Source organism: Telmatherina bonti (assembly GCF_933228915.1).
Source record: "Telmatherina bonti genome assembly, chromosome: 9".
NCBI classification, from domain to species: Eukaryota; Metazoa; Chordata; class Actinopteri; order Atheriniformes; family Telmatherinidae; genus Telmatherina; species Telmatherina bonti.
The window spans coordinates 11774909-11799996 of record NC_136627.1 but is presented as its reverse complement, the minus strand read 5'-3'; the positions used below and the strand labels follow the sequence as shown (position 1 = coordinate 11799996).

The following is a 25088-nucleotide window of genomic DNA, read 5'->3' as shown; positions in this document are numbered from 1 at the left end:
GCCGCAGCAGAACCTGAGCAGATTTTACATGACACCACCTACTAGTAGCTGCATATCTCCCTGCAGGGGATTTTACTACGAAGCCGTCCTATGTGGAGGTAATAAATGTACATTTCCTTCTGCCAGTGAGTTATTCATGTTTTAAGATGCTAGACTGCCCTGAAATGAAGATACTCAGTCAGCAGAGAAGCATGTATTTCCACTTGTAAACCATAAAGATGCAATTTATTAGTTTCATCACACACAGATGGCTCAGAGAAACGACGCTGTTGGTGGGAAAATGTCATCTCCACCACATATAAGAAGAAAAAACTTACACCAGTTATGAACAGCAAATTATAACATAAAAGCTTTTTAACTCAGGCATGAAAATAAAGACGTCATTTAAAAGATTTCCTCAAAACGCTGACAGTGTGTCACCGGCTTGATGTTAAACAGTGTGTAAGCAGGTGACTAAGCACCAAGGAGACTTCATTCACTTTAAAGAGTTCTAATCTCCCTTTGGCTGGCTGGGTGTAAGACAGCACACAGGAAAGCCCTCTCTGGTTCAGCAGCAGAGTAAATAAGAGATTTTACATCTCTGCTTGGATGATTTGAGGAAAGCAAACAAAGAGGGAGAGCAGACTGGTTCTGGTCCTCCCTGGCACCCAGTGTTGATGAGTGACAGCTGCTGGCAGGGGGTGGTAGAAGATGACACTCTTTTCTACTGTATAAGTGTGTGTGTGTGTGTGTGTGTGGGCTTCATGCATTCAGCCTCAGGTCTTTCAGACTGTAAGGCCAGGCATGGTGTTGCTTCCCAAAGCTCCTTGAATCCACCTAAATTTGACCTCATTAGGAGTGTGTCCAAGTACAGATGGAGCTCTGTTGGTGTGCGCATGTATTTGCCTTGGAATTGAGGTTGCACTGAACCCCAAGGGCCTAATTCAGTATTTCTGGATATGAGCATGTTTTTACACGCACATAAATATCCACAATCCTCGCAAACCCTGGGAGGATACTTGTCATGGGCAGTTTGCTCAGTGCATAAACATTAAAATGCATCGTAGCACCACTTTGATCAAGCATTAAGCTTTACGTTTACATTAATGACAGTGTCGTACTGTTTAAACCAGCTGAGTATGAAACAAGCACACAAGCTCCTGCACTAATCTATAGCCAACACGTGCAATTAATCAATGTAATTACTTCCTATAGCTTTAGAAGGGCTTCGGGGTTACAACAGCCACACCATATACATTGTAATTAGTAATGTGTGTGTGTGTGTGTGTGATTTCTGAAGTGAGTGATGGAGTATAAACAATCCTGTAATGCAGGCGTTACTGTAAATGCTTAAAAATTCAATGCAGCATTTGCAGCCTGATGGCGTGTTTGTGATGAGGTAGCGATGGAAGTGATAAACGAGTGTGTGCGTTCATGTTGCATGGGTGCATTATCCACTGCTGATCAGACAATCCAACCACAGCCCATTAGCCAAACACCATTACACAGCCGCTTGGAATACAGCAGTCAGATGCACACATATTCAAGAAAAGCTGTGAGAAAACAACCAACAACACGCACAAACTCAGAGATTTAAACTGGTCTTCATGGTTGCAAATTGTTGCCACAAAACAGCAGATGCATCCAGATGATTCTGTGTTTTCAGCAGCTATCGTTGTAATCTGCTGTGTATGTATATGGACCAGTTTTTTGCTGAATAGATCAATTTTCACAAGACATAATTAGTCTTTTACTGTGTCACCATGGCAACAAAGCATCGGCATCTCCTACACAGGTCTGGCTGTGACCAACTTTACTGAATAGATCATATGTAGGTGGTAACAAGGAGGCAGCATGGCTGCACACAGTTGAGTGTAAACGATAACAAGTCTGCTGACCATCTGCAACCACTTTATCCAGATTTATGTTCTCAGTAGATGAAATCTGGACGGTATTGTTTTTCTTTGCAGGGAAAAATACGAAATCATCTTTCGATTATTTTTCTAAAGTGGGAAAGGTTTTGGATGAAGTTATATCCTTCAATAAATATGTATAAATAATTAAATCACTGTATTTACTGAGGGTAATTATGGGAACATTTGTGTAACCCTTGTGCCAAATGTCCAGAAAACTGCTCTAAAATGGTCATACATCACTTTTTTCTACTTTTTACCCCATAAATCCCCACACCTTTCGTCCTGCTTGAAAATTCCAAACAGTCACACATTTTTAGGGTTTCAGCCATTTAAATGTCAATTCATGCCTGAATTATTGCCTTGTTTATGTAAAAAAAAACATACATACATTCATTATCCTAACTGCTTAGTCCAATGAAGCTGGAGCCTATCCCAGCAGTCTTTGGGCGACAGGCAGGGTACACCCTGGACAGCTTGCCAGTCCATCGCATGGCCACACAGAGACAAACTACCACTCACGCTCACGGGCAATTTAGAGTAACCAATCAACCTAACATGCATGTCTTTGGACGGTGGGAGGAAGCTGGAGTAGCCAGAGAAAACCCACGCATACATGGGGAGAACATGCAAACTCCACACAGAAAGGCCACTGTCCAAACCCTGCCAAAGATTAAACCAGCGACCTTCTTGCTGTGAGGCCACAGTGCTAACCACTATGCCACCATACAGCCACTATGTAGAAAAAAAAACACTATTACACTATGCTATACTGCATAGATAGAAAAAAACATTATTTTCCATATAGATATTACAGAGCTGAGTCTTTGGTGGTGAATAAATGCTTGCATTTATTAGACAGTATTTGAATTACTGGCTCACTCATTACAAAAAACATTAAATTGATTAATACCAGGACTTTCTGTAGCTTTCTGCAATGGAGAACCAATGGAATTTAGTGGAATGAAGTAAAATAGTCAAATATCCTTACTTCTCCTCCAAATGAAATGGTGACATCAAAGAATGATTGGTTTTAAACTGTAATGATGATGAGATTAAAATCTGACATTTTAATGGAAGTCAATTGTATATTTTAGGTCAACAGAGAGAGCAGCTGATACTCCATAAAAATGCCAATGAAATCAAATAAATGTTGCTGTTTATCTTTGCCATGTCCAAGACTCTAATCACAATGAAAGCCCATCTGCGTGATATTGATTTCATAGAAAATATTTAATGTTTTGTAATTTTTTTCAATGGATTAATGAATTAACCATTCAAATACAGTAACTAAAGCAGCATTTAAATGGATGAAAAAAGATTGAATGTTTGATAGATTTGAGCAGATCATTTCTGACAAAAGGAGAAAAAACTGTAGAAAAAAAAAAAAAGCAGAAAAAAAAAATATTGACATTGCCATGAGGGTCCCTAGAGGGAGTTTCTGACACTGCACACAATTTACAAATGGCTACTCTTTAACATATGCAAATATCTAATCAACCCAAAAGACTTATCTTGCCAATATTTATTATGTAGAAATGATTTAAACTGCCATTTGATGGATTAAAATCCTAAAAATGATTATATATTTTGTATTTTTAAACAGGGTGAAAGTTGTTTAAATTATTTATGAAAAAAAGCTGAAAAAAATATTGATATGTGGTGTGTACATTTTTAACAGGAAAGGTCACTACAGGGTGCTGAATTTGACCTCAGGGTTCCAGTGTATTTGAAATAAAAGAAGAATTACTGCAACACAGCTGAAATTATCACCATCTAAAGCAAAAATTCTGCAATGGACTGGCGATCTGTACCTGCCTCTCGCCCAATGATTTGCTGGGATACGCTCCAGCTTCCTGCAACCCAGAGTTACATTATGTGGTTCAGAAAATAAATAAATAAATAAAACTAAAGTTTAGAAAAATGGACAAAAATGTCACGAAAAGAGCAGGTGTTAACTCGTATGAAACGGAAAAAAATAACCTAAATTTAGTTTGATACTTCGCTTTAGTTTTTTAGATATTTCATAAAAATAGGAAAATGTGTTTGAGTTTGTAGAAATGTGCCAATAGATTGTATCATTATTAGTTCATTTATTTTAAGGTCTGTTCACTCATTCATTTTCTGCCGCTTATCTGGAGTCTGGTAGCAGGGGCAGAAGCCTAAGCAGAAAAGGCCAGACTTCCGTGTCCGCAGCCACAATCGCCAGCTTTTCCGGCAGGATCCTGAGGCGTTCCCAGGCCAGCTGAGAGATATATTCCATCCAGCGTTTCCTGGGTCTTCTCCAGGGTCTCCTCCTGCAGGGACGTGCCAGGAACACCTCACCAGGGAGGTGTCCAGGAGGCATACTGTCCAGATGCCTGACCCACCTCAACTGGCTCCTCTTGATACAGAGGAGCAGCGGCTCTATTCTGTTCTCCACCTGGATGACTGAGCTTCTCACCCTATCTCTAAGGGAAAGCCCGGCCACCCTGTAGAGGAAACTCATTTAGCAGCCTAATCGTTCTTTTCATCGCTACCCGCAGCCACAATGGGTAAAGGCAGGAACACAGATCGACTGGTAAATCCAGAGTTTTGCCTTTTGGTTCAGCAGACCAGCGCAGAGTCTGCAAACTCTGCAGACGTTGCACCAATCAGCTTGTCAACCTCACACTCCATCCTTCCTGTCACTTATGGAAAAGACCCCGAGATACTTGAAATCCCTGACTTGAGGCAGGACCTCCTTCCTGACCTGGAGAGGACACTGCACCCTTTACTGGTTTAGGACCATGGTCTCGGATTTGGAGGTGGGGACTTTCATTCCAGCCGTCTCACACTCAACTGCAAATCGCTCCACCGAGACCTGGAGATCACGGCCTGATAAAGTCAACAGGACCACATCATCTGCAAAAAAGCAGAAACCAAACTGGATCCCCTCCACACCTCAACTGCGCCTAGAAATTCTGAGCATTGAAGTTGTGAAGAAATTCAGTGATGAAGGGCATCCTAAGTGCGGTCCAACCCTCTCTGGAAGCGAATCTGATTCACAATGCAGACCAAGCTCTGACACTGGTCTTACAGGGACAAAGGGTCCGATCCACCATACTCCCCCAGCACACCCTCCTTCTCCCCGGGGGAAACGAACGCCTTCTCCAAGTCCACAAAGCTCATGGAAACTGGTTGGGTGAACTTCCATACCCCCTCCAAGACCCCAAAGAGGGGGTGTAGAGCTTTTTGTCAGGGTATGTAGCTGGTATAAACCTGTAAATAGTTTAGTTTAGTTTACCGGTAGTTAGTCATTTCAAACGAATGAAAGAAGGTAAGAAAAGAAAATGTATGTACATATTTATACATACATATGTGCACACAAACACATATGCATACATATACATACTAAGGAAGAAAATATTCACAATATTAATATAAATAATAATAATAAGGCCTCATCAATTCATTAATTAAAGAAAAAAGAAGTTTGAAAAAGTAGTGGAAAGAAGTGTACACTTTTTTGGTATTCCCACCCCTTTCTACTCATCTAGGTTTATATTCTGTCGCTGCAGTATTAATACAAATGTTTTAGAAAAGGCAAACAAAACTGTAAAATTCAAGTCAGTTTTTAACATTTTCATTTCAGTCCTTGAAAAGAACAAAGAGTGAAAAAGCAGCTAATTTCCAAAGAAAGTTTCTGAAAGACCATCAGAAAGTCTAGAGAACCGTTGCTTGAGACCAAGTTTAATAATGTAAAGCAAAATTTAAAGATATGATGCATCAAGATTTCTGCACTGAATTTTTATGTCTTCAAACTATAACGTATTCTTCTGAAAACTTTCCACTTACAGCAGGTGGAGAAGGTAGGAATAAAAACCTCCTTTTAACTCAGAGACATGAAACAGAACCAGCGGAGAGCTGGCGAGTGAAATACGTCAAAAAATCCCAACACATTAATGATTTAAGAACAGATTTTCATATCAGCAGCTGTTGTAAAGGAGTCTCACTAGAAAACGAGCTCCACAGCTCTGCAGGTCACCCGTCTTTCACTCACTGACCACCATGAGATCGGAGGGTAGTGGCCAGGAGAGTTCCTCCAACCAGTGCCCAGACACTCTGTGCAAGTGTGTGTGTTCGCTCCGTTTCTCACGGCCTTTAAGAAGAAAAGAGACCTTGTCTGGTTCCATTAGTGATCTGCACGGCACCAGTAGCACCACTCCAGTACATCCAGGAGTTCAAGAGCTGCTGGGATGGGAGTGAGTTTATTCAGGGACAGAAAACATACAGAAAAGAGCTGAATGAAGTGGAAAGCAAGTTTAAGAAGATTATAGGATTTAAACAGTTTCAATCTGTCACCAGTTAATATAGCTAAACGCTTCATCATCATCGCCATCATGCTGTATGTAACCAGGTTCTTTCATCAAACATCTTTGAGGGGAGTTCTTTATTATGAGTCCAAAATAAGAGCTTCCTTCAGTAAGTTTGGTCATCTAGTAATACACATAATGTAAAGCAGTGGTTCTCAAGCTGAGGGTTGTGACCCTTATGAGGTTTGAGATAATCTCAGGGGGTCTCCAGACAGCTGTAAAAAATATATAACCAACATTTATCAAAGAAGTTAGGAATTTTTACCTCTGTTAAATGAAACCATTAATGCTTTACATACATCTGGGAAATGAGCACTTTAATTCTTTGACATATAAATACCAGCATTAGCACAAATGATGCAATAAAAATGGGAATTTGGTATCATGTCAACAAGAGAAACTGATTTTATTCTCCTTATTTAAGAAGATCCTGACAGTTTCCCCTCCTTTCCAATCCATTTGCTAAATAACACAATTAAACTCGGGGTCACAGGAAGCTGGAGCCTTCCCAGCAATCATTGGGTTAGAGGCAGGGTACATCCAGGACAGGTCGCCAGTCCATCACAGGGCCAACACAGAGAGACAAACAACCATTCACACTCACTCCTAGGGACAATTCAGAGTCACCAGATAACCTGACATCATGTGTTTGGATGGTGGGAGGAAGGCGGAGCACCCAACATGCCAACTCCACTCAGAAAGGCCACTGTTGGAAATTTATGCGTATTAGCTTATATAAAAGTTATTAGCTAACTGGCAAACTCTCCAGGGTTTATCCTGTAGCTCTGATGACCCTAATAAAATCTAAATCATTATTGCATGTAACCCTTTAAAGACACACTACAGAACTTTTGCCATTTTCCCCATCACCCGCCCTCTATTGATGGCTAATTCGGCATCCATCTCGCATCCTACCTGACCTGTTAGTTTTTTGCTGTCGGGAGAAAGCTATTTTACAATGACTCTGTTACGACGCCCAATGGAGTTTGTCCAGGGGTACAAAGGGGTGGCAACATTAACACAAGGAAACCAGGAAGATGCACAGAGATGAAGGCTACATTTAGGACCAGCTTGTCCTTAAAAAGCATCAAGAGTCACAGACAAAAGCCAAAACAAACCTAACAACCCAGCTATAAACACAAAAAGGTCCAGCCAATCAAGGGTAGGTGGGCGTGTGGCGACCAATTAGCATCCAGCACATCAGTCTGAGGGCAGTGCCAGGTGTATCCAATCCCCCAGGTGATGATGATTTGAATGGTGATCAGCTAGGTGACAGGCCATGGACCGTAACAGACTCGTTTTGTCATTTTCTCTCTTTTAATCTTTCATTTCTTTGCTGAATCACCGACATTGCGTGTTCAAAACAGCCAGTTCCTTATTTTACCGCAAAGCAAAACGGCACGTCGTGTCCCGGATGTAAAAGTTGTATCGCGTCAGTTTCTCAGCCTTGAGCAGCAGCGGCTCTAGAAGTGCCAAATGTCACTGTGTCATCAAACAAGTCTGTAAAAAAGTTATGGAATGCGTCTTTAATGTCTGAACCATTAAAATATTGTAAGAAAAGCCATTAAAAAATTTGGTCCTTTCAGAAAATATAATAAAAAATGACAATTTTCTTTTTGAGAATATGTGGATTTTCTTACGATGTGACGTGTCACATGGTAATATTACAGTATAATCTGCTGATTCCTGGTGTTTGTTATGGGGCTGAAAGCAAGTATCTGATTCTGTTCAACTGTATTTTCAGGAGAGTGTTTACTATAAAGTAATGAAAAACTGTATAAATCAAATATGTCATGTCGGGCTTTGTGGGTTACAAGTGAAATGAAGAATTATTAGTTAGTGTGGCTTTTGATTAATTTAATCACTTAACCATTCAATAACACAGTGGAAAAGGTGCAACTTTTCAGGCCGCAAAGCACAAAAATCCCAGTCAGGGTAACGATTTCTAGACTTTATGGAAAACTTATGCAATCAATATCATAACTGTGTCTATCTATCTAATGCTATGTTAATATGCAAAACAGCAGCTACAATTTACTGGATTTTCCATTTAGCCATCAGATATAACAGTGATATAGATCCTCTTTCACAACAAAGCCAGTAAATTTGCCACCCCGAAGGGTTTATCCTGCTGAAGCGTAGCATTGCTTCTATTTTTTAAATCTAGGAAAATAAAAGCATAAAAAGGAAGCATAAAAAATAAAAGCATAAAAAGGAATCCATGACAAGAGACAGACGGAGAGCCCGGAAGGCAGAAATGAAAAGAGCAAACAATGAACGTGTGAGTCACAAACACAGCTACAGAAACAAATAAGTTAAGGTCACAAGCGGGTGTAATATTATATTACTTTATTTATCTTTTTTACAATGTAATTACAATACAAATATGTTGGTTTAAATACAAAAATTCTGTAAATAAAGATTAAAAATAAACTCCACTGGTTTGCTTTGTTACCATCACTAAACTATGCTTTTACAATCAAGTTTATGAGGTCATTTAGTTTGCTTTAACGCGGAACACAATTAACCTACATTTATAATTTGGAGGGCGTGCAAACAAGAGATGAGGGCTAAAATATATTTATATCAACACAAAAGCATCAATTTCATGAGTAAATCTGGTTTGTTTTGGAGAGAAAGTTGGAGAGGAAGAAACATTGATTTATTGGGGGTAAAATGAATGAAAAACTTGTGTCAATAAATCTGGAAGAGACCAAATAAAGGAAATGTAAAGAGTGGCGGGCGATGTTCATATAGTTCAGTTGCAAAGGAGCACAACAGGATCGGATTGCAGTTTAGAGAAGACAGACAGGCGTTCTGTGGGAAGCCCTTCAATAATGAACTAATTTTCCTTTTCTTTACTCTGACTCTTCTTAAAAACATCCAACCTCAAAACGCTGAAGCTTTGTTGACGTTACTGGAGTTTATATCATGAGTTGCACATAGCAAAAAAAAAACATCTTCTTTATGACGTTGCAGTTATATAATAATAAGCAATATTTCCTTTAAAAGTGATCAAATGCATGATCAGAAGACGTTCTGGAAGTTAAGGAATACGCTGCTGGAATGTAAGCGGAAAAAAAAGAAAAAGAAAAGAGAAAAGCCAGCAGACAGAGACGGAGTTGTGTGCTAAGTGATGAATGCGTCTTTGTTCTCAGTGTTTTCACACAATCTGCCTCTCACTTGTGTGTCCTTTCTTATCGTGTCTTATCTAATGTCCCCTCCTTCAGACTTCCTCCTCCTCGCTACGTAAAGGTACGGCTCCGTCCTCTCCGTCGAGTTGCTCACGTACAGCTGCTGCTCTCTCATTCCTCTCTTCCGGCTAACGGTTGTTGCCTTTTTGTCTGGCAATCTCTACATTCACTAATCGCGATTCTGTCATGGTATCAGCTCATGTCCCTTTTCCCCTACAGTGTAGCATGAGTACACAATCATATTGTACGTGATGAGACTATACCCTGTGTTGGAAGATGCATATGGAGTGAATATTGGAATGTAAGTGCATTAGTTTTCAACAAGTTGCACAGTGTCGTAGAGTTGTTGTTTATTTATCCACTGAGTTGTTTAAGTTCTTTAGGTTTGGAGTCCAAAGGACTGCTGTGTGCTATATTGTCCAGAGTCTGTGTGCTGGTTATCCTGAAGTGATTTTTCACGCCCCAGTGGCGCTTGTTGTTAGGCATTACCAACAGAAATAGGCCACACAGCCAAGTGATGCCACACTGACTCAGCTGGCCTCTGCAAAAGTGAAGCACAGAAACATTGTGGGGCAAACATGTGGAAGGAACATGCCGCTATATACACCGGTCTCACATCCCACGCTGCCCCGGTTATTTGGTTCTTGTCACATGACTCAGATTTCCCACAGTGCTTTATCTTTTCTGCTGCCCAGTCTAACCAGTTAACTCTCTGTTCCCTTAACTCTTTGTGATTCAACAAAAATAAATATGAGGGGGAATTTAGAGAAAGAAATAAACATGCTCCTGAAACACGGCTTTAAATTTGGGATTTTTTTTTTAAAGTACACATAACATGTTAAAAAATTATAATAATAATAAAATACAATAAATAAAATAATTTTGGCCATAAATCTCTACAATCTGCCCGTAAGTCCTTTCAGGCATCCCAGCTTCTGCTGTGCTTTAAGACCAGCATCAATCTGTTCATTAAATCCCCTCTCTGCTTCTCCACATGCGTTGTGATGCAGCCGTTTCCACCACAGATCAAGTAAAACCTCCAAAAACATCTAATGGGATTAGAATGCACCTAAGAGGAGTCCACTTTAAAAAGAAAGAAAGAAAAACACTGACTTGTGTCCCTCCTGCGGTGATATCAGAAGGGGGCACATGCAGCACATCCACAGTGGAGAAGAGAAAGCAACGAGGAGAGGCAGGTGAGGAGGAAGGACTCAGTCCAACAACTTTAAAGATTTAGAGACCTGATCCTCCGATTGCAGCCCAGCAAATTGCTAAGTTCATCTCCATCTCACATGGGAGCATAAAGAAAGCAATCAAGATAATCATAGCACTGAGTCTTATTGGAGCTTTTAGCCATTTGCTAAGCTGCCACAGATTGGAGGCTCGGTCCACTCCCACCACTCACATCCCATTTAAGCAGAGAAGAGTTAGGGCCGGGCTTCCTTGAGCTTCAGCTTCAGAACTAGTGCTACGGCTTTGGGAGGCCGAATGCGGCTCAGAGCTCAATCTCAAAAGTCTTTTGCAGATTGTTGGAAAACGGGTTGGGTGCAGCAGGTGGCGACTTGTTTCCCGGCTGCTGAGGGGCCGATTTTGTCTCCAGTGCCGCCCACTTGGCCTCAAAGCGGTCATCGTCTTGGGAGTTGCTGACCACTGGAGCTGTTAGCTGGCTGCCCTCTGGTGGCCAGTTGCTACTGCTCCCTGCAGTGCTGGAGGTCCCGTTCTGGAGGGTCATTGTGGTGCTGCTGTGTGGTGGGAGACCATTAATGGCTGTAGACAGTGGTGGTGTGGAGGAAAATGTAGCTGTGGAGAAACCTGCAGGGTGTCCAGCTCCACCAGTTGCTCCTGGATAGGAATGGTGATGCCCAACTGTTCCTAAAGCCCCCACTTTGGAAGCTCCAGAGACTGAGCCCATGGTGGCACCTGTGCCTGATGAGCCAGTGGCAGTGCAGAAGACGTTGGCGACCATTTGTGATGGCGTGATGCCTACCACTGGCACACTCGTGTTGGGATAGGTCATACTGCTGGCCAGACCCGGCATGTAGGTCTGCATGGGCATGAAGGCAGGTTGGACGGGTTGGCTGGCAAACATTCCCACAGGGGCTGGAGTGGCATCAAACGCCAGAGGGAATGGTTGCATGGAGCTTGGAAGAGAGCCAGGGGGTCCAGGAAGAGAAGGCTGCAACGTAGGCGCTCCGGTCATGCTCGGACCCGACATGGTGGGGATGGACATGGATGGAAGAGACATAGGGGGACCGGACACTGGAGGGCCGGGTATTAAAGGAACAGATGATATGGACATCGGTGGGAGAGGCATCGAGGTTTGACCTGAAAGTGTAGAGGGGCCGGAGATCAGAGGTTTGGGCATGGGAACAGTGGGTACTGGGGCAGCTGGCATGGCTGCTTGACTGGATATCTGATGACTGGTCATAGAAGGCGGCCCAGGGATAGTGGGGATAGTGGGTCCTGAAGGTGGTGTTGGTTGGGGTCTGAGAGCCTTAGAGACCTCCTCCAGCCATCTTTCTGCCTCTGAGGGCGTGCGTTTGTGGCCACTCTGCATCGCCATGGAAACCGGAGGAGGAGAGTTGAGGGAAGATTCTGGCTGAACCCAAGATGAAGTGGCTAGAAAGGGAGAAAAAAAAGGGAGCTTTAGAACAAAAAACAAGTTTTAGAGAGAGTCATCACTCTTCTGATTCAGTGTTTCTTACCCTGCATCGGTGCAGGGGGTGGAGGCAGGACGGGGGGCACAGTGCAAGTTGGCGGTCCATTTGCTGACATAGAGGGGTTGGTGAAGAGCTCATCTGAGGGTTTTGCGAAGGAGGTGTTAATCTGGCTGCACAGGGCATTAATACTACAGTCCCCCTCACCTGGTAACCCCATGTCCATCTCTGGTACTAGCAAGAAAGGAATACATAGATGGGAGATAAGGATAGGCAAAGAATAAGGAGGTGGGATGGGAAGAGAAGAGGGTTGAGTAGAGAAGCAAACAAAAAGAGGAGGGAAAAAATGTTATTCAATTATATAAGAGACCCAGTTAGCATAAAAACAGAGAAAACAGGAACCAATTAATGCTTTGGAAAAGAATTTAATGCCCTAAAAAGAGTCAGAAACACACTTTTCTCATGACGAAACAAGGTCCTGTGGAAATCTGGACTTCCTAGTGGGAACAAGCAGTTAATGAAGTATTTGAAGCAACTCTAACATATAAATTCGACTTTGTTTTCTGTGATTGAAAGCCAGCTGTAATCGATCTGTAACCTACCAGAGAGGGATTAAGTTATTTTCCAACTTTAGACTACAGCTTTAAACCTTTCCAGCAAAGGCTGCCGATATAAATAGCTGGAATATTCAACTCCCCCTTCTTTGTCCCCAAGTCGCCCCCTTCTAGGCCCAAGAGACATCAAAGCCAGGAGATTTGTCTCACCATTCCTCTCCTTCACCTCCTCATTCACCCTTCCTTGCAGAAAAGAATCTGACGTCACACTGAAGTCACATTTTACAACATGGACATGCAGACAAACCATAGTCTTGCATGTGTGTGTGACTGAAGCTGCAGCAGGATTAAAGCTGGATAAATGAACGTTATTTACCACAGATGGACCTATTGTGTGGGAAAACTACTGCTGTGCCATTCAAACCCCCCTTTTCTAATACATGTTCATCTCTTTCAACTGTATTTTGTGTGGCTACAGGCTTTGAATTATACTGAAAGATGCTGCAGCCACTGGAAGTGTATGTAAGGTCTCCCATTAAGGAATTCTCTATGTTTTGTTCTGCAACCCTGTGATCCGTCTCTTTTGCTTTCCTTGTCTACAACCCACAGAGTTCAGAGGCACTCAGAGGGGTGTGTGTGTGTGTGTGTGTGTGTGAGTTATCCTCGGTGCAGTGGCAGGTTTAAGGCCCTGTGTAGGACTTGCTGCGGGCTAACTACGACAGCTGATTGAGCACACAAATCAATACATACACTGTTAAGAGAGTCACAAGACAGCAAGAAAGCAGCAGTCGGTTGGTCTGTTAGCGAGTGTGATTCAAACTCCATCGGATCTGCCATCAGGGGATGCAAACGCCATCCTTTATTGTTGCAAGGGGGATTAAAATCAAAGGCGGACTGCGAAGGGGCTGCTGAAAGTTGTGGTTGTGCCTCCCAGCCACTGCAGCGACCCTCCCTCATCTCTGCTAATGACTATAATCAGCCTCTGATCCTGTGGCGCCACATTGAGAGGGTGTGTCTACGCCCGTGTCTTACTTTACATCAACCTGCCGGAGCTAATTCCCTTACCGGTAATCGTCAGACAGAACTTCGCCACCGTCTCGCCACACACTCCTTGTAAAAGCCATCAGGACTCAACCAAAGACTTTCACCTTACTCAGGAAGATATGAACATAAAGGAATCCTGGATGTGCTGCAGGTTTATTGGGTAATCTGGCTACTCCGACCCCTACAGATAAGGGTCAGTGACGCTACGCTGGAGCCAAACAGAAAATGTAATAAAGCTCCAACAAACAACCGGGACGCTGAAGGAACATGAAGTCCTGGTGTGTGTTTCCTGTAGTATTAATGCTCCTTCACTCATTTGTGAAGGTAAAAATAAATCTGGAGCAAGGGAGAGATGTTAACTAGCTTCTATAAGAGGTGCATATCAAATAGATCAATCACCTCTGGATACAAGAGCCACATGAATTATTTTCATGTTGTTGTGGTTTAATTTAATCTGATAATATCTCTGAGGTAATGTGATCAACTCCCATGACATAAGAGAGGTTTTTCCTCTTTTAGAGCTAGTAAACAAGTTTCTCATCAGACAGCTGGCAAGAAACAGATCTGAATAAACGCATTAGCAATATTTTTCACTTTGTAATTAAACCATTGAGAGGATTAAAGAATAAAGAGGAATTATTTCCACTGTAACATAGTGGAACAATCATTTTTACAAAACCAACAGGAACCAGTTTGAAGAGGGATGAGAAATGATAGAAAAGAAAGAAAAACGGGTCAAACATGAGAAAACAATTCACTTTCCAGACACTCTTGGTTTTCCAGTACTCCTCCAGCAAAGACGCAGCCAGTGAACGAGGTTACTGAGGGTCTGCAGGTGTCTTCGCTGGTCAACAAATGAGTCCAACTCCAGGAAAAGTCTGGACTCACCAGGGTTCTTGGCCTGGAAGTCGGTCTTGCGTTGCAGGGTGGATGGCAGGTCGTTGAGGCGGAGCGACAGCTGCCTCTTGAAGGGAGAGTTCTTCTGGCTGAGAGCTGGAAATCCTCGGAATGAGCCCTGCCGCACCAGCTGCTCAATGGGTGCGTGGCGACGAGGGATGGCGTGGGGCCCGCCCGGTTCCGGGCGCTCCATTGGCGACGCTGCACCCTCAGGCGGGGAGGCGGTGCCAGGTGGGAGGGCTGGGATGACAGAAGGCTGATCTGAAGGAAGACGGAGACTCAGTGATGAATGCTGATGATGCCAACGTCGTTCTTGTGAAATCAGGTCTCACCTTTCTTCTTCTCCTGCAGCTTGTCATCCCGCTCGCTACTGCCGCCGCCGCCGCCGTGCTGGCTGGAAGATGAGTTTATGCGGAATGAGCCCTCACGCACAAACGAGGTGCGACTGGCGTCGAATGAAGCCGTCACACCGCACTCCTTCTCCCTGCGCTGCTTCCTCTCCAGACACGCAGCAAAGGCACACCCGACCGCATGGCTCAGTCGCTCCCCCTGAGACCGAAAAGAGAAAGAAAACTAGTAAAATGTGCGTCGCTTGTCCGATGATGGGTGACAGCCAAGTCCATCTGACTCTGCAGGCAGAACAACAAGGGGATAAAATCAGGGGTTGACTGACCATTAGGCAAAACCAGGTCGATGCCTAGGGCCCCCGGTTCTTTAGGGCCCCATAAAACTTGTCACACACTTATGGATATTTATTACTTAGTTACTTATTACTGACAAAAATTATGTTTTTGATTAAAATGCATTTGCTAAACTGTCAGCAGAATGATTCTTATATTATGTGTGTCTCGAGGTAGCCCACTCTAATACCTCATGTGATCTATGTGTGTGTGATGCGGTCAGTGAGTTGATCTGTAACTTAAAGGTGGAGAATGTAAGATTTTCAATATTTAAAAAAAAAAAATTAACTGATAAAATAACTAAAATCATAGTTAGATAGTTTTTTTAAATGTAGGTTCCAGTCTTTTCATATTTGATGCGTTATTAAATTACAAGTTTAATTAATGTCAAATGACAAAAAGCTCTTTTTTTTTTTTTTTACTGGTAGGCAAACATTTAAGAAGGGTCTTTGTTATTAATTAAACTTGTAATTTAATAACACATCAAATATGGACATGTTTAAAAAGACCTACCTAATTATGATTGTAGTTATTTTCTTAGTTAATTTCTTTTGAAAATATTGAAAATCTTACATACTCCACCTTTAAAGAATGACTCGTCACAATAAATGATCAGTTCGTACCATCGAGTGAAGCAACCCTTCCCTGTCATTATACACGGTCCTCTCAGTCAGCAAAGAGACTTTTACACTGACTGTTTGTTCGCAACGCAGATAATATACAGAGGTGGAGAAGAAAGTGCAATATTTACCATCGGGCCCCATGCCTGCCTTTGCCTGGAGCCCCAAATCTCTTGAATCCACCACTGGGTAAAATCAAAATGTAGACTATGATATGGTTGACTTGAACTTTGCATCCTAACTGTGTCACTTATAAACATTAAGACTTTCACTTAAAAATGTGCATAAAGAAATGAGAATTAGACCTTTTCTTAGCTGGACAGTGTTGTCATAGAATAACTGTGCAGGTTATGCTGGTTTTGGTTGTAATTCAGTAGAAGAAGTAATTTCCAGACTGGAAATAACATCCACGATAGGATGTTATTTATGTATAATAAATGTAGAGAGCTATTTTTCTTTGTGGATCTCTGGGATGTCACAAATCTAACGCTGGTCAGCCACATGAGTTTGTTGTTTACCAGCTCAGGCTGGAAACAGCTGCTGAATCGTGTCACTTTAATCATTAGCGGATCAGACACGGTTCACAAGGTCCTGTTCATTCAGACTAATATGAAACAAGTCTTTGTTAAAAGAAAACACCACAACTATGTATATAAACCTTGTGTACAAGTTTTTACATATTTTCACAGCTTATATTTATCTTTTATTGTTTACATTTTTGGTAAATAACAACAATAGTACTGTAAACCTGACTGGAGAGAGCTCTCTGCCAATACCTGTGCATAATAACAAAGGTGGAGCCTAACTTCTACATACAAGGCTCCAAGTTGTGTACTGATTTTTAAATTTGTGGTTATAATAGTGTATTACTGTACTGTTTTCTGTGTGCGTTCTTTTATATTGTTCAGCACTTTGGGAGCAGTGTTACTGTTTGGAAATGTGCTGTATAAATAAGGTTAACATTGACCAAATTATAGTTGTTTATAATATGGCTGAATTATAATAGTACTTTGTAACCTGTTGAGTCACTGTTTGGTTTTTTAAACATAAAAGCTACAGCATGAGCACAAATTTAGCCTAATAAAATGCAGAAAAGTAAATAAAATGTAATTAAAATCCGGCAATAAGAGGAATTGGCAACTTTGCTTCGAGCGGATTCAGACAAACTTTCTAAGCCATGTCTTTACGCTCTGCATGTTTGAGATGTCACCAAAGCCCAGCTACATTCCCTGACATACGTACGTTTTGGAACTAGAAACCAATAAAAAGTTTCCAGACAACTGGAGGTCATCTCTTTGATCTGCAGGAAACAAGTCCCGCCTTCGCTGATTATTCCTGTCCTATTCGCCCAGAAATCTCCGTTTCCGAACCACAAGGGAAAGCAGTCGCTTTGCATCCTTCTAGCCTGCAGAGCCATTCTTCTATCGTTCAATAGCTGGATTAAGGAGACGCTCTCAATGCTGCTGCTAGTAAAACTGAAATATAGCAGAGAAAGGTGTGGTGAAAATGTTTGGGTGGTCTGGTCTCATTTTACTGACTAGGTTACAAACTTGAGCAGCTAAGTGTGTGTAGCTCAGTTTTATTTGTAGGTGGATCACAACTAACTGATTACATCACACCACTGAAATTTCTAAATTGTTCCTACAAAATTAATCAAATTTGGTGGATTATTTATTTGACGTGACAGCGCTTCCTGAAAATAAATCATATTCAGTTGGAAAACCTGTTCGTTAAATTGAGCAACATTTGCAGGGAAAACACATTTTCCAGATGAGCAGCAGATCTGAGTATGTAGGTTGTATTTATTCTGCTTTTGGTGGAGGAAGTGTGATGGTATGGGGCCTCATATCCCTAACTGGAAAAGCAAGGCTTGTGATCACTGGGAGTGATCTGGGACTAATTTTCACTGGGAACTTTCCCCAACAGAGCGGGTTTTATCAGAGAACCTCCAGATTTGGATGGATGGGATAGCCTGACCTGTATCTGTCAAAGGGAAATAAACAGACTTTCCAATAACATCAGATTTACCGCTAAGAAATGTTGTTATAATAAAAGAAATAAACCAAAAAACTAATTTCTTTACATTTTGTGTTTAAGATTCAAGATTCAAAGCTTTTATTGTCATGAAATTCTTACTTTGCTGCTCAAACTGGACTGCAGAAAAGCAAGAAGTATAAAACCAAGATATAAAATAGATAAATAACAATAAAGATTTTTAGTTTGAAACTTTCTCTTTAAGTGTATGCCTCCAGGCCTCTCTAGTGTCCCTAAATTCACTTCATTTTCTACTTCATTGTTACTTTAAACCACCACCAGCACTTTTCTTTAAATAGAAAACATAGCCGTCATTTATTTGGACTTGCTGACAATTAAACTCACATGTTTATTTAATGGAGCTTATTAGGATTAGGGTGTAAATGCATTATGTTGTTCAACATAAGTTCATGCCACTGGCGCTACAAGCTACTAATTCCCTTTGTTTCCCCGCCAAATCTCTTGTGTTCCTTCTGCCTGCATACCTCAGTTGCTTCCCTCCACAGTGGCCGCCATGATAGCGACAAGAGAGGCAGTTCAGGTTTGATATAAGCATGTAGAGATATGCAGAGTGTGTGGTGGAAACAGAGACAGACAAAGATGGACAGATAACCCCACAGGCTCCTGTTTAATCCCCTCTTCTAATCCCACAGGCCTGTGCTTCGTTCTCTTCTGTCCACATTAATAATCCAACCCACAGTCTGAGTTTATGAAACTACAATGCAGCATGACGGGCCGTAGCGCCGCAATTTCCACTGAGTTCTGAAATCAGCTTGTCAGGCAGAAACTAGGGCAACATTTAATCATACCTGACCACCGAGTTCGCTTTAACTGCACTTTCAGAAGGGGATTGATGCATCACAGGTTGTCGTCCAGGAGAGTTTGAGCTCAACAATTATAATGTGGCTGAAATTAACTGAGGCTTCCCTAACCCCCCTCTTAACCCTAACACTAACCCCATTCTAACCACCACCCTAACCCTAACTCCAACCCCAACGCCCTCCACATCTTGTCTATTTATTTTCATTAACTGTCAATCCATACGTAGGAATATAACCCATAAAATATACAACTGATATTTCTAGTTTTTTTAATCCTAAAACAACAGGAAAAAAAAAAAAAAAAAAAAAAACTGGTTACAGAAATGCAGGAAAACATTGGTAACTTGTATGTTAAAAAAGATTTCAACCCCATTTGAACCCATCTATTGCATTTGTAACCTTTTTCAGCTGCATTTTTTTCATGACTTTATTTATTATTTAAAGGTGGAGTATGTAAGAGTTTCAATATTTTCAAAATAAATAAACTAAAAAAATAACTACAATCATAATTAGAATGTTTTTTTTTAAACATGTAGGTTCCAGTCTGTCCATATTTGATGTGTTATTAAATTACAAGTTTAATTAATGACTAAGACTCTTCTTAAATGTTTGCCTACCAGTAAAAAAAAAAGTGCTTTTTGTCATTTGTCATTAATTAAACTTGTAATTTAATAACGCATCAAATATGGACAGACTGGAACCTACACGTTTAAAAAACTATCCAATTATGATTGTAGTTATTTTATTAGTTAATTTATTTAGAAAATATTGAAAATCTTACATACTCCACCTTTAATACATCTATAAGCAAATTTTATCAAGTACAGGATAAAACCTCTGACTGCTGTAGATTTTTATTCAACCAGGTAACATATAATAGTCTTATGAAGTATCCATGATGCCATGCTGGGAACTGTAGTGTCTTTATTTGCTATTCATTAAACTTTTGCTTAAAGGTGCAACATGTAACAAAATCAAAGCTAAATGACAGAAAAATGTAATATACCATTAAAAAAAATGTTGTTTGTTTTTTGTTTTTTTTTTTTTTTTTATCTAAGCACTGCTAAAATCACTTTTTATCCTCTTTTCATGACACATTTAAACTTGTTGTGCCACTATTTTCACTACATTGTCTTTAAATGGAAAAGCAACTGTGTGAAACGCTCAGAGCTTTAAAACTGGCTTTGTTTGATCGATGCTAGACCGCCGTTTGGGATAAGTAATGCCTTAAAATACACATAGAAGAAGACAGTGTACACAGTGTGGAAGTAGGAACCTCCAGTGCAGACCTCACTACATGTGAGAGCAGTTGCTGCTGAAAAGAACTGGGAAAAAGTTTGGCCACTGACAGCCACCGTCCATTCCCAGCCGCGCTACAGGTTTAAATTTCTATGCTCAGTAGTTGTTATACACTGTACCTATAGCTTTAACTTTCCAAAGGTTTCAGCTTCTAGCAGTAAAATTTAATTTGGGATGAACAGAGGCTATCCATGTGATGCTGGCAGCAACTGGACGTGTCGATGCCGAGAGCTTTGGGTCAGCTGTGCACTCACCGAGTCCTTCAGAGCCATGAAGCAATGACACATCCAGCGTCTGGTTGTCCCGTCTCTGCAGATGTACGAGAAGGCCTTGTCATAGTTGCGGTCAGGAGCGCAGAATGAAACCTTCTCTATGGTCTGGTCTACGATGAGGTCCTGAACAAGACAAGAGGAAACAGGACAGAGTGAGAAAAGAATCAGTCTTTTATTTTAGATTCCATTAAATTTATTTTACCTCCGTAAATACAGCTTTTTTTTTTTTTTTTTAACTTCACCAACTGCTTTAACCCTCCTCCTCTGACTCCAAACCCATTTACACATCCACTGATGACAGAAAAGAAAGTAACTACAGACTAATGACACTGAACCATCTTTTAATCTCCGGGATGTTTTCACTACTTGCCCTTTTTTCTATAAGAAGGTTATTCAGGCAGCCCTCGGTGTCCACAGTCACTACTGAAGAAGCTAAGAGGGGGGGGCCCCCCCAGCCTTTCTCTGTGTACGTCAAGGGGCCCCTGGCTCACTGCTTTGACTCATCAAATAGAGAAGAAGGAAAACAAGAAAGGAGATGGAGAAGAAAGGGAGAGCGGCTCGCCCCCATCCACACACTTCCTTCCTCTCTTTCAGTACAGCAGCAAACAAAAAGAGGAGCGGAGGAGGGTGGGAAAGGAGGAGAAAGGAAGGAGGGATGTGGGGAGAAAGAGGAGGAAGAATAGCAGTCCATTCAGTGTGGGCCAATTAGTGAATCAAGAGGGATGCTGGTACCGAGGTGAAAGGCTGAGCGGAGACCAGGGTGATGTGTGTGTGTGTGTGTTTTCTCATTGCTGGTGCAGTAAGCCATCTTGTGCTACTCCTAACACATGATGTTCTTTGCATTGATATGTTTTCTACTGATTTAGGTTATTTCTGATGATGTGGGGCAGCAGGGAAATCAAACAACGCCCTTCTACGAGTGAAGGAAGAGAGCAGCGCTGCAGCACGCCTTGTGACTCAGGCTCTATCATCTGTGCAGAAAAGTCTTTCAGCCTTGAACACACACACGAAAAAAAACAACTGCTGAATGGAGCAAGAAAGACTTTACTGTTTCCTTTCCATTGATAATGCATGACAAAGGTTCAGCAGAATCGTTGTGTGTTACGCACATAAATTAACCTATACCGCACACCGAGTACGGGAAAGGCATTGAATAACGGTGACTCATAGATAGCTGATGAAAGAAAGTGAAATAAAGAAGAGAAAAGGCCAGTGGGAAGGGTCATGGGGGCTGGGAGTAGTTAAATCCACATTAATTGATTTTTTTTATGTTCACTTCATCAACTTGTAGGGTCTTTATTACCAACAGTGGTTACATAACGAACCTAAAAGCAGCAAAATAAGCCTTCATTTACAGTCACCTCTCTGGTCGACTACGGTCAGCAATCATTTACTGTAGCTCTGTTTTGGTTTCCTTGATCCCATGAGGAGAATATCTGACTGGTTAAATGCTAAATTCTTGAACAGCTTGTTGCTTTTTCCATATGAGATTTACTGCTGAGACAATAAAGTGTTTGTGCTTTTGACTGCTGAAAAAAAGGGGAATCTGAAAATGAGTAAAAGTAAATCAAAAGGCGAGAGCTAAAAGACACCAAAAGATGGTCATTCTGACTGGATTTACACATTTGTCATTATTACTGTCTTTTTTTTCTTTTTTAAAAATGAAAATATGACTGAGAGCAGCTTTAATCTGGATGTACGACAGTAAAACGCGCTGAATATGAAGATTCATTGTGCTTCATGCAGAAAAAAACCGGCATGCATACGTCCAAAAGCGGGCAATTTTAACAGCATGTAGTAGTAAATGTACACAAAAGCGGGGACAATTACACTACAATGCGCAGTTAAGTCACTTCAATATTGCATGGATTTCACTTTCAATCATGAGAGTTTTGGATTTAACAGCACCTGGCCATTACAGAAGCACTTAAACTGGATAGAGACAGGGAAAATAAAGGTTAAGCAAGACAAAGCTTATAATTTACATAAAAATAAACCCCTGCTCCATGCAACACATTCTTTATCCTTAAAAACAGTTCATTTTCAGTCAATTATTAAATGATTTGTTAATTTAATATCAACTCATCAAATAAAGCCAATAGAAATTAAAAAGTGTGTTCAAAATCTAAGGTAAATCTGATGTAAAAATGTGTCATTTTAACTTCCTGTTGGTTTTAGCAAACACTGAAATAGACATTAAAACTTTTTGGTGTAGATTGAATACTTTACAATCAACTAAAAACTGAACTGAAAAATCGAGTATTGGGATTTTTTTGCTCTATAATTTTGAAATCGATTTTTTTTTTCAAATAAATACAAATAATCCATCCCAAAATGTTTGTAATTTTTATTGTTTTTAATTGATCTTTTTACGTGTCTTCTTTGGCATTATAGCAGCAGAATGATGGTCTGTTTACAGTGCTGTTTTTCCCAATTTAAATCAAGAAAAATGACGAGCAAAAAAAGTTTTGTACATTTTTTTTGTTGTTTGTTTTTTTTTTCAATCTACAAAAATCAGCAATATTGAAAAATTATGAGAATCGCACTTTCAATCGAATCTTCACCGAAAAAATCAGAATCGAATCGGGACAAAAGCATATTGTCACCGCCCTACAATCAACTGCAGCGTCTCTGTTCATGCCAGCCGATGCAGCAGCGTATTATGTCCTCCTGAGGAGAGCGTATGGCACAGAGCCGAAACATCACGTTTAGATGTAACATACAACAGTAAAGACGCTGGAAAAAGAGAAATATTAAAGCCAGAAAAACATAAGTAGTGTGACTTGGGGAAAAGGAGATGTGAGATCACGTGTGGTGTCCAAACAAAAGGAAAGTAAAGTAGGAAAGAGGTCGCTCTGTTGGGCCGACACTCTATTCTCTGCTGCTCTTTATTCTGCTCAGCATTCAATACATCCACAGCTAACTGCACTCACTGTAGGAGGCCTCCCTTGCCGCCAGACACTCATCATGGGTGTGTGTGTGTGTGTGTCTGTGTTTACTTGATCTTCCCTCCCCCACTAAGCACCTTCAGTAACCAGCCATGAGTCACATATGCCAGCTCTGAAACTGCATTTACACACACACACACACACACACACACACACACACACACACACACACACACACACACACACACACACACACACACACACACACACAAACTGGCCTGGAAGAAAGACAGTAGATGAATGGTGGTTTCTTATGTTGTCAGCCTGAAGACAGAGGGTCAGATGAGATGTGTGTTGGTGGTCTGAGGATAGTAAATGTGAATATACTGTAGAAAATGTTTCGTATAAGCATCCAAGGATTCAGGGTGATATTACTTTGACCAAATTAATCTATCACAGGGCATCGCAGCTGCTAATACAATCTGTTCATGACTACTGAAGACAAGTTTTTCCCTCTTTTTTTGCTGCCATGTGAGTGATAAGGTAGCTAAAAGGAGAAGAGATAGCAAAAGAAACTAACAGTATTATTTCACAATCGTTCCTGCAAATGCAGTGAAATACTTTTAAGATGATGAAAAATATTGTTAAAAAAAACTGAGACAAAAAACTTTTTAGATTTTCCAATGGAGAAAATTATTTTATTTCCCAAAGGAAAACTAATAACAGCCTCCAAATTCAAATTTATCTCATCTACAAAAAAATGTAATAAAAATATATAAATCAAAGTTTAATACTGTCAATTTTACTGTGAATTCATTTATTCTGTGAGAGGTATAGAGATGAAAAGGGTCATCCAGGATAAATCAACAAATGTGAACCGTGAGTAAGGCTCTCTACCATATTTATAGGTCATTTATACACAAGACACAAGATTACACACAAGACACAATTACACAAGATTATGTTTTTAATTACACAATAAAAACAAAGAATTCCACATAAAAGTAAATATTTAAACTCTATTTTTGATAGAAATATTTAATTTAAGCTTTTCCATGTTATTTTTTATGTTTTTTGCAGTAATTTTCAGCCACCTAAGCTGCCAGAAACATGTAATTTTTAAAATTCTTAATGTTTTATGTTTTTACAGTGTATGTTAAAGAAATTTGTTTGTTTTTACCTTGGTTTTGTCATCCACTACCCTGAGTCCATCCGCTGAAACCCACAGTACAGCTTTTACAGTCTTTTTGCCACTCTGGAATAAAAAAAAAAACAAAAAAACAGACAAGATTAAATAATTTAAAGCTTTACAAGCAGGAGGCAAATACACGTCATTCATGTGTCTATTCTCCCAGTGTTGTAAGATGAAAGCAGAGGCAAGCAGAGGAGCATGTTCAGCGACTTATTGCCATCCACTGTGATGTAAAATGATGATCCCTTCCTTAAAGAATATGAGGCAGTGGAGGGTGAAGAGCTGAAAGGCGCGGCAGAAATAAAAAAAACTGCGCCAGCTGGCACATTTCTTTAGAGGAGGGCACCAGGCAGCAGTTATAACACACTCAGCATGGGCCATGCTGAAAATACACAAAGTCCATGAGAGTGTATGAGCGTGCATGCAAGTGTGCATGTGTACATGAGTCTGCAGATGAGTCTGTGTGACGGAGCGTTATGTGAGTAAGGGAAGTGGAAAGATGGAGAACCACGGGGAATGACTTTGAAACCAACGGAGAAGTGATGAGGAGGGTGTGAACAACGATGGGAAAAATGTGGAAAATGATGGGAATAAAAGAGCGGGAAAGGGGAGGGGAGTTAAATAAAGAGGTGGGACGGCTGAATCAGAAGAAGAAGAGTGAGTTAATCCTGTTGGGAGGTTTGTGTTAATTAAATTAGTGATAATTCCCA

General features: G+C 40.8%; 1 protein-coding gene across 3 annotated transcripts in view; it reads right to left on the bottom strand.

The window, feature by feature from the left end:
- Positions 1 to 8620: 8620 nt before the first annotated feature.
- The window catches only part of numbl (NUMB like endocytic adaptor protein), a 75551-nt gene continuing 59083 nt past the window's right edge, over positions 8621 to 25088 (bottom strand). For 2 of the 3 annotated variants that reach the window (XM_079246186.1, XM_079246184.1), the window contains exons 4-9: positions 24367 to 24441; positions 20281 to 20421; positions 14905 to 15121; positions 14564 to 14833; positions 12126 to 12311; positions 8621 to 12039 (exon numbers count right to left, since the gene is read on the bottom strand). In XM_079246186.1, the coding sequence (XP_079102312.1) occupies positions 10916 to 12039; positions 12126 to 12311; positions 14564 to 14833; positions 14905 to 15121; positions 20281 to 20421; positions 24367 to 24441 (2013 nt within the window). In that variant the 3' untranslated portion in view covers positions 8621 to 10915. The remainder of the gene's footprint in view (positions 12040 to 12125; positions 12312 to 14563; positions 14834 to 14904; positions 15122 to 20280; positions 20422 to 24366; positions 24442 to 25088) is intronic. The other variant, XM_079246185.1, reaches the window with a different exon arrangement.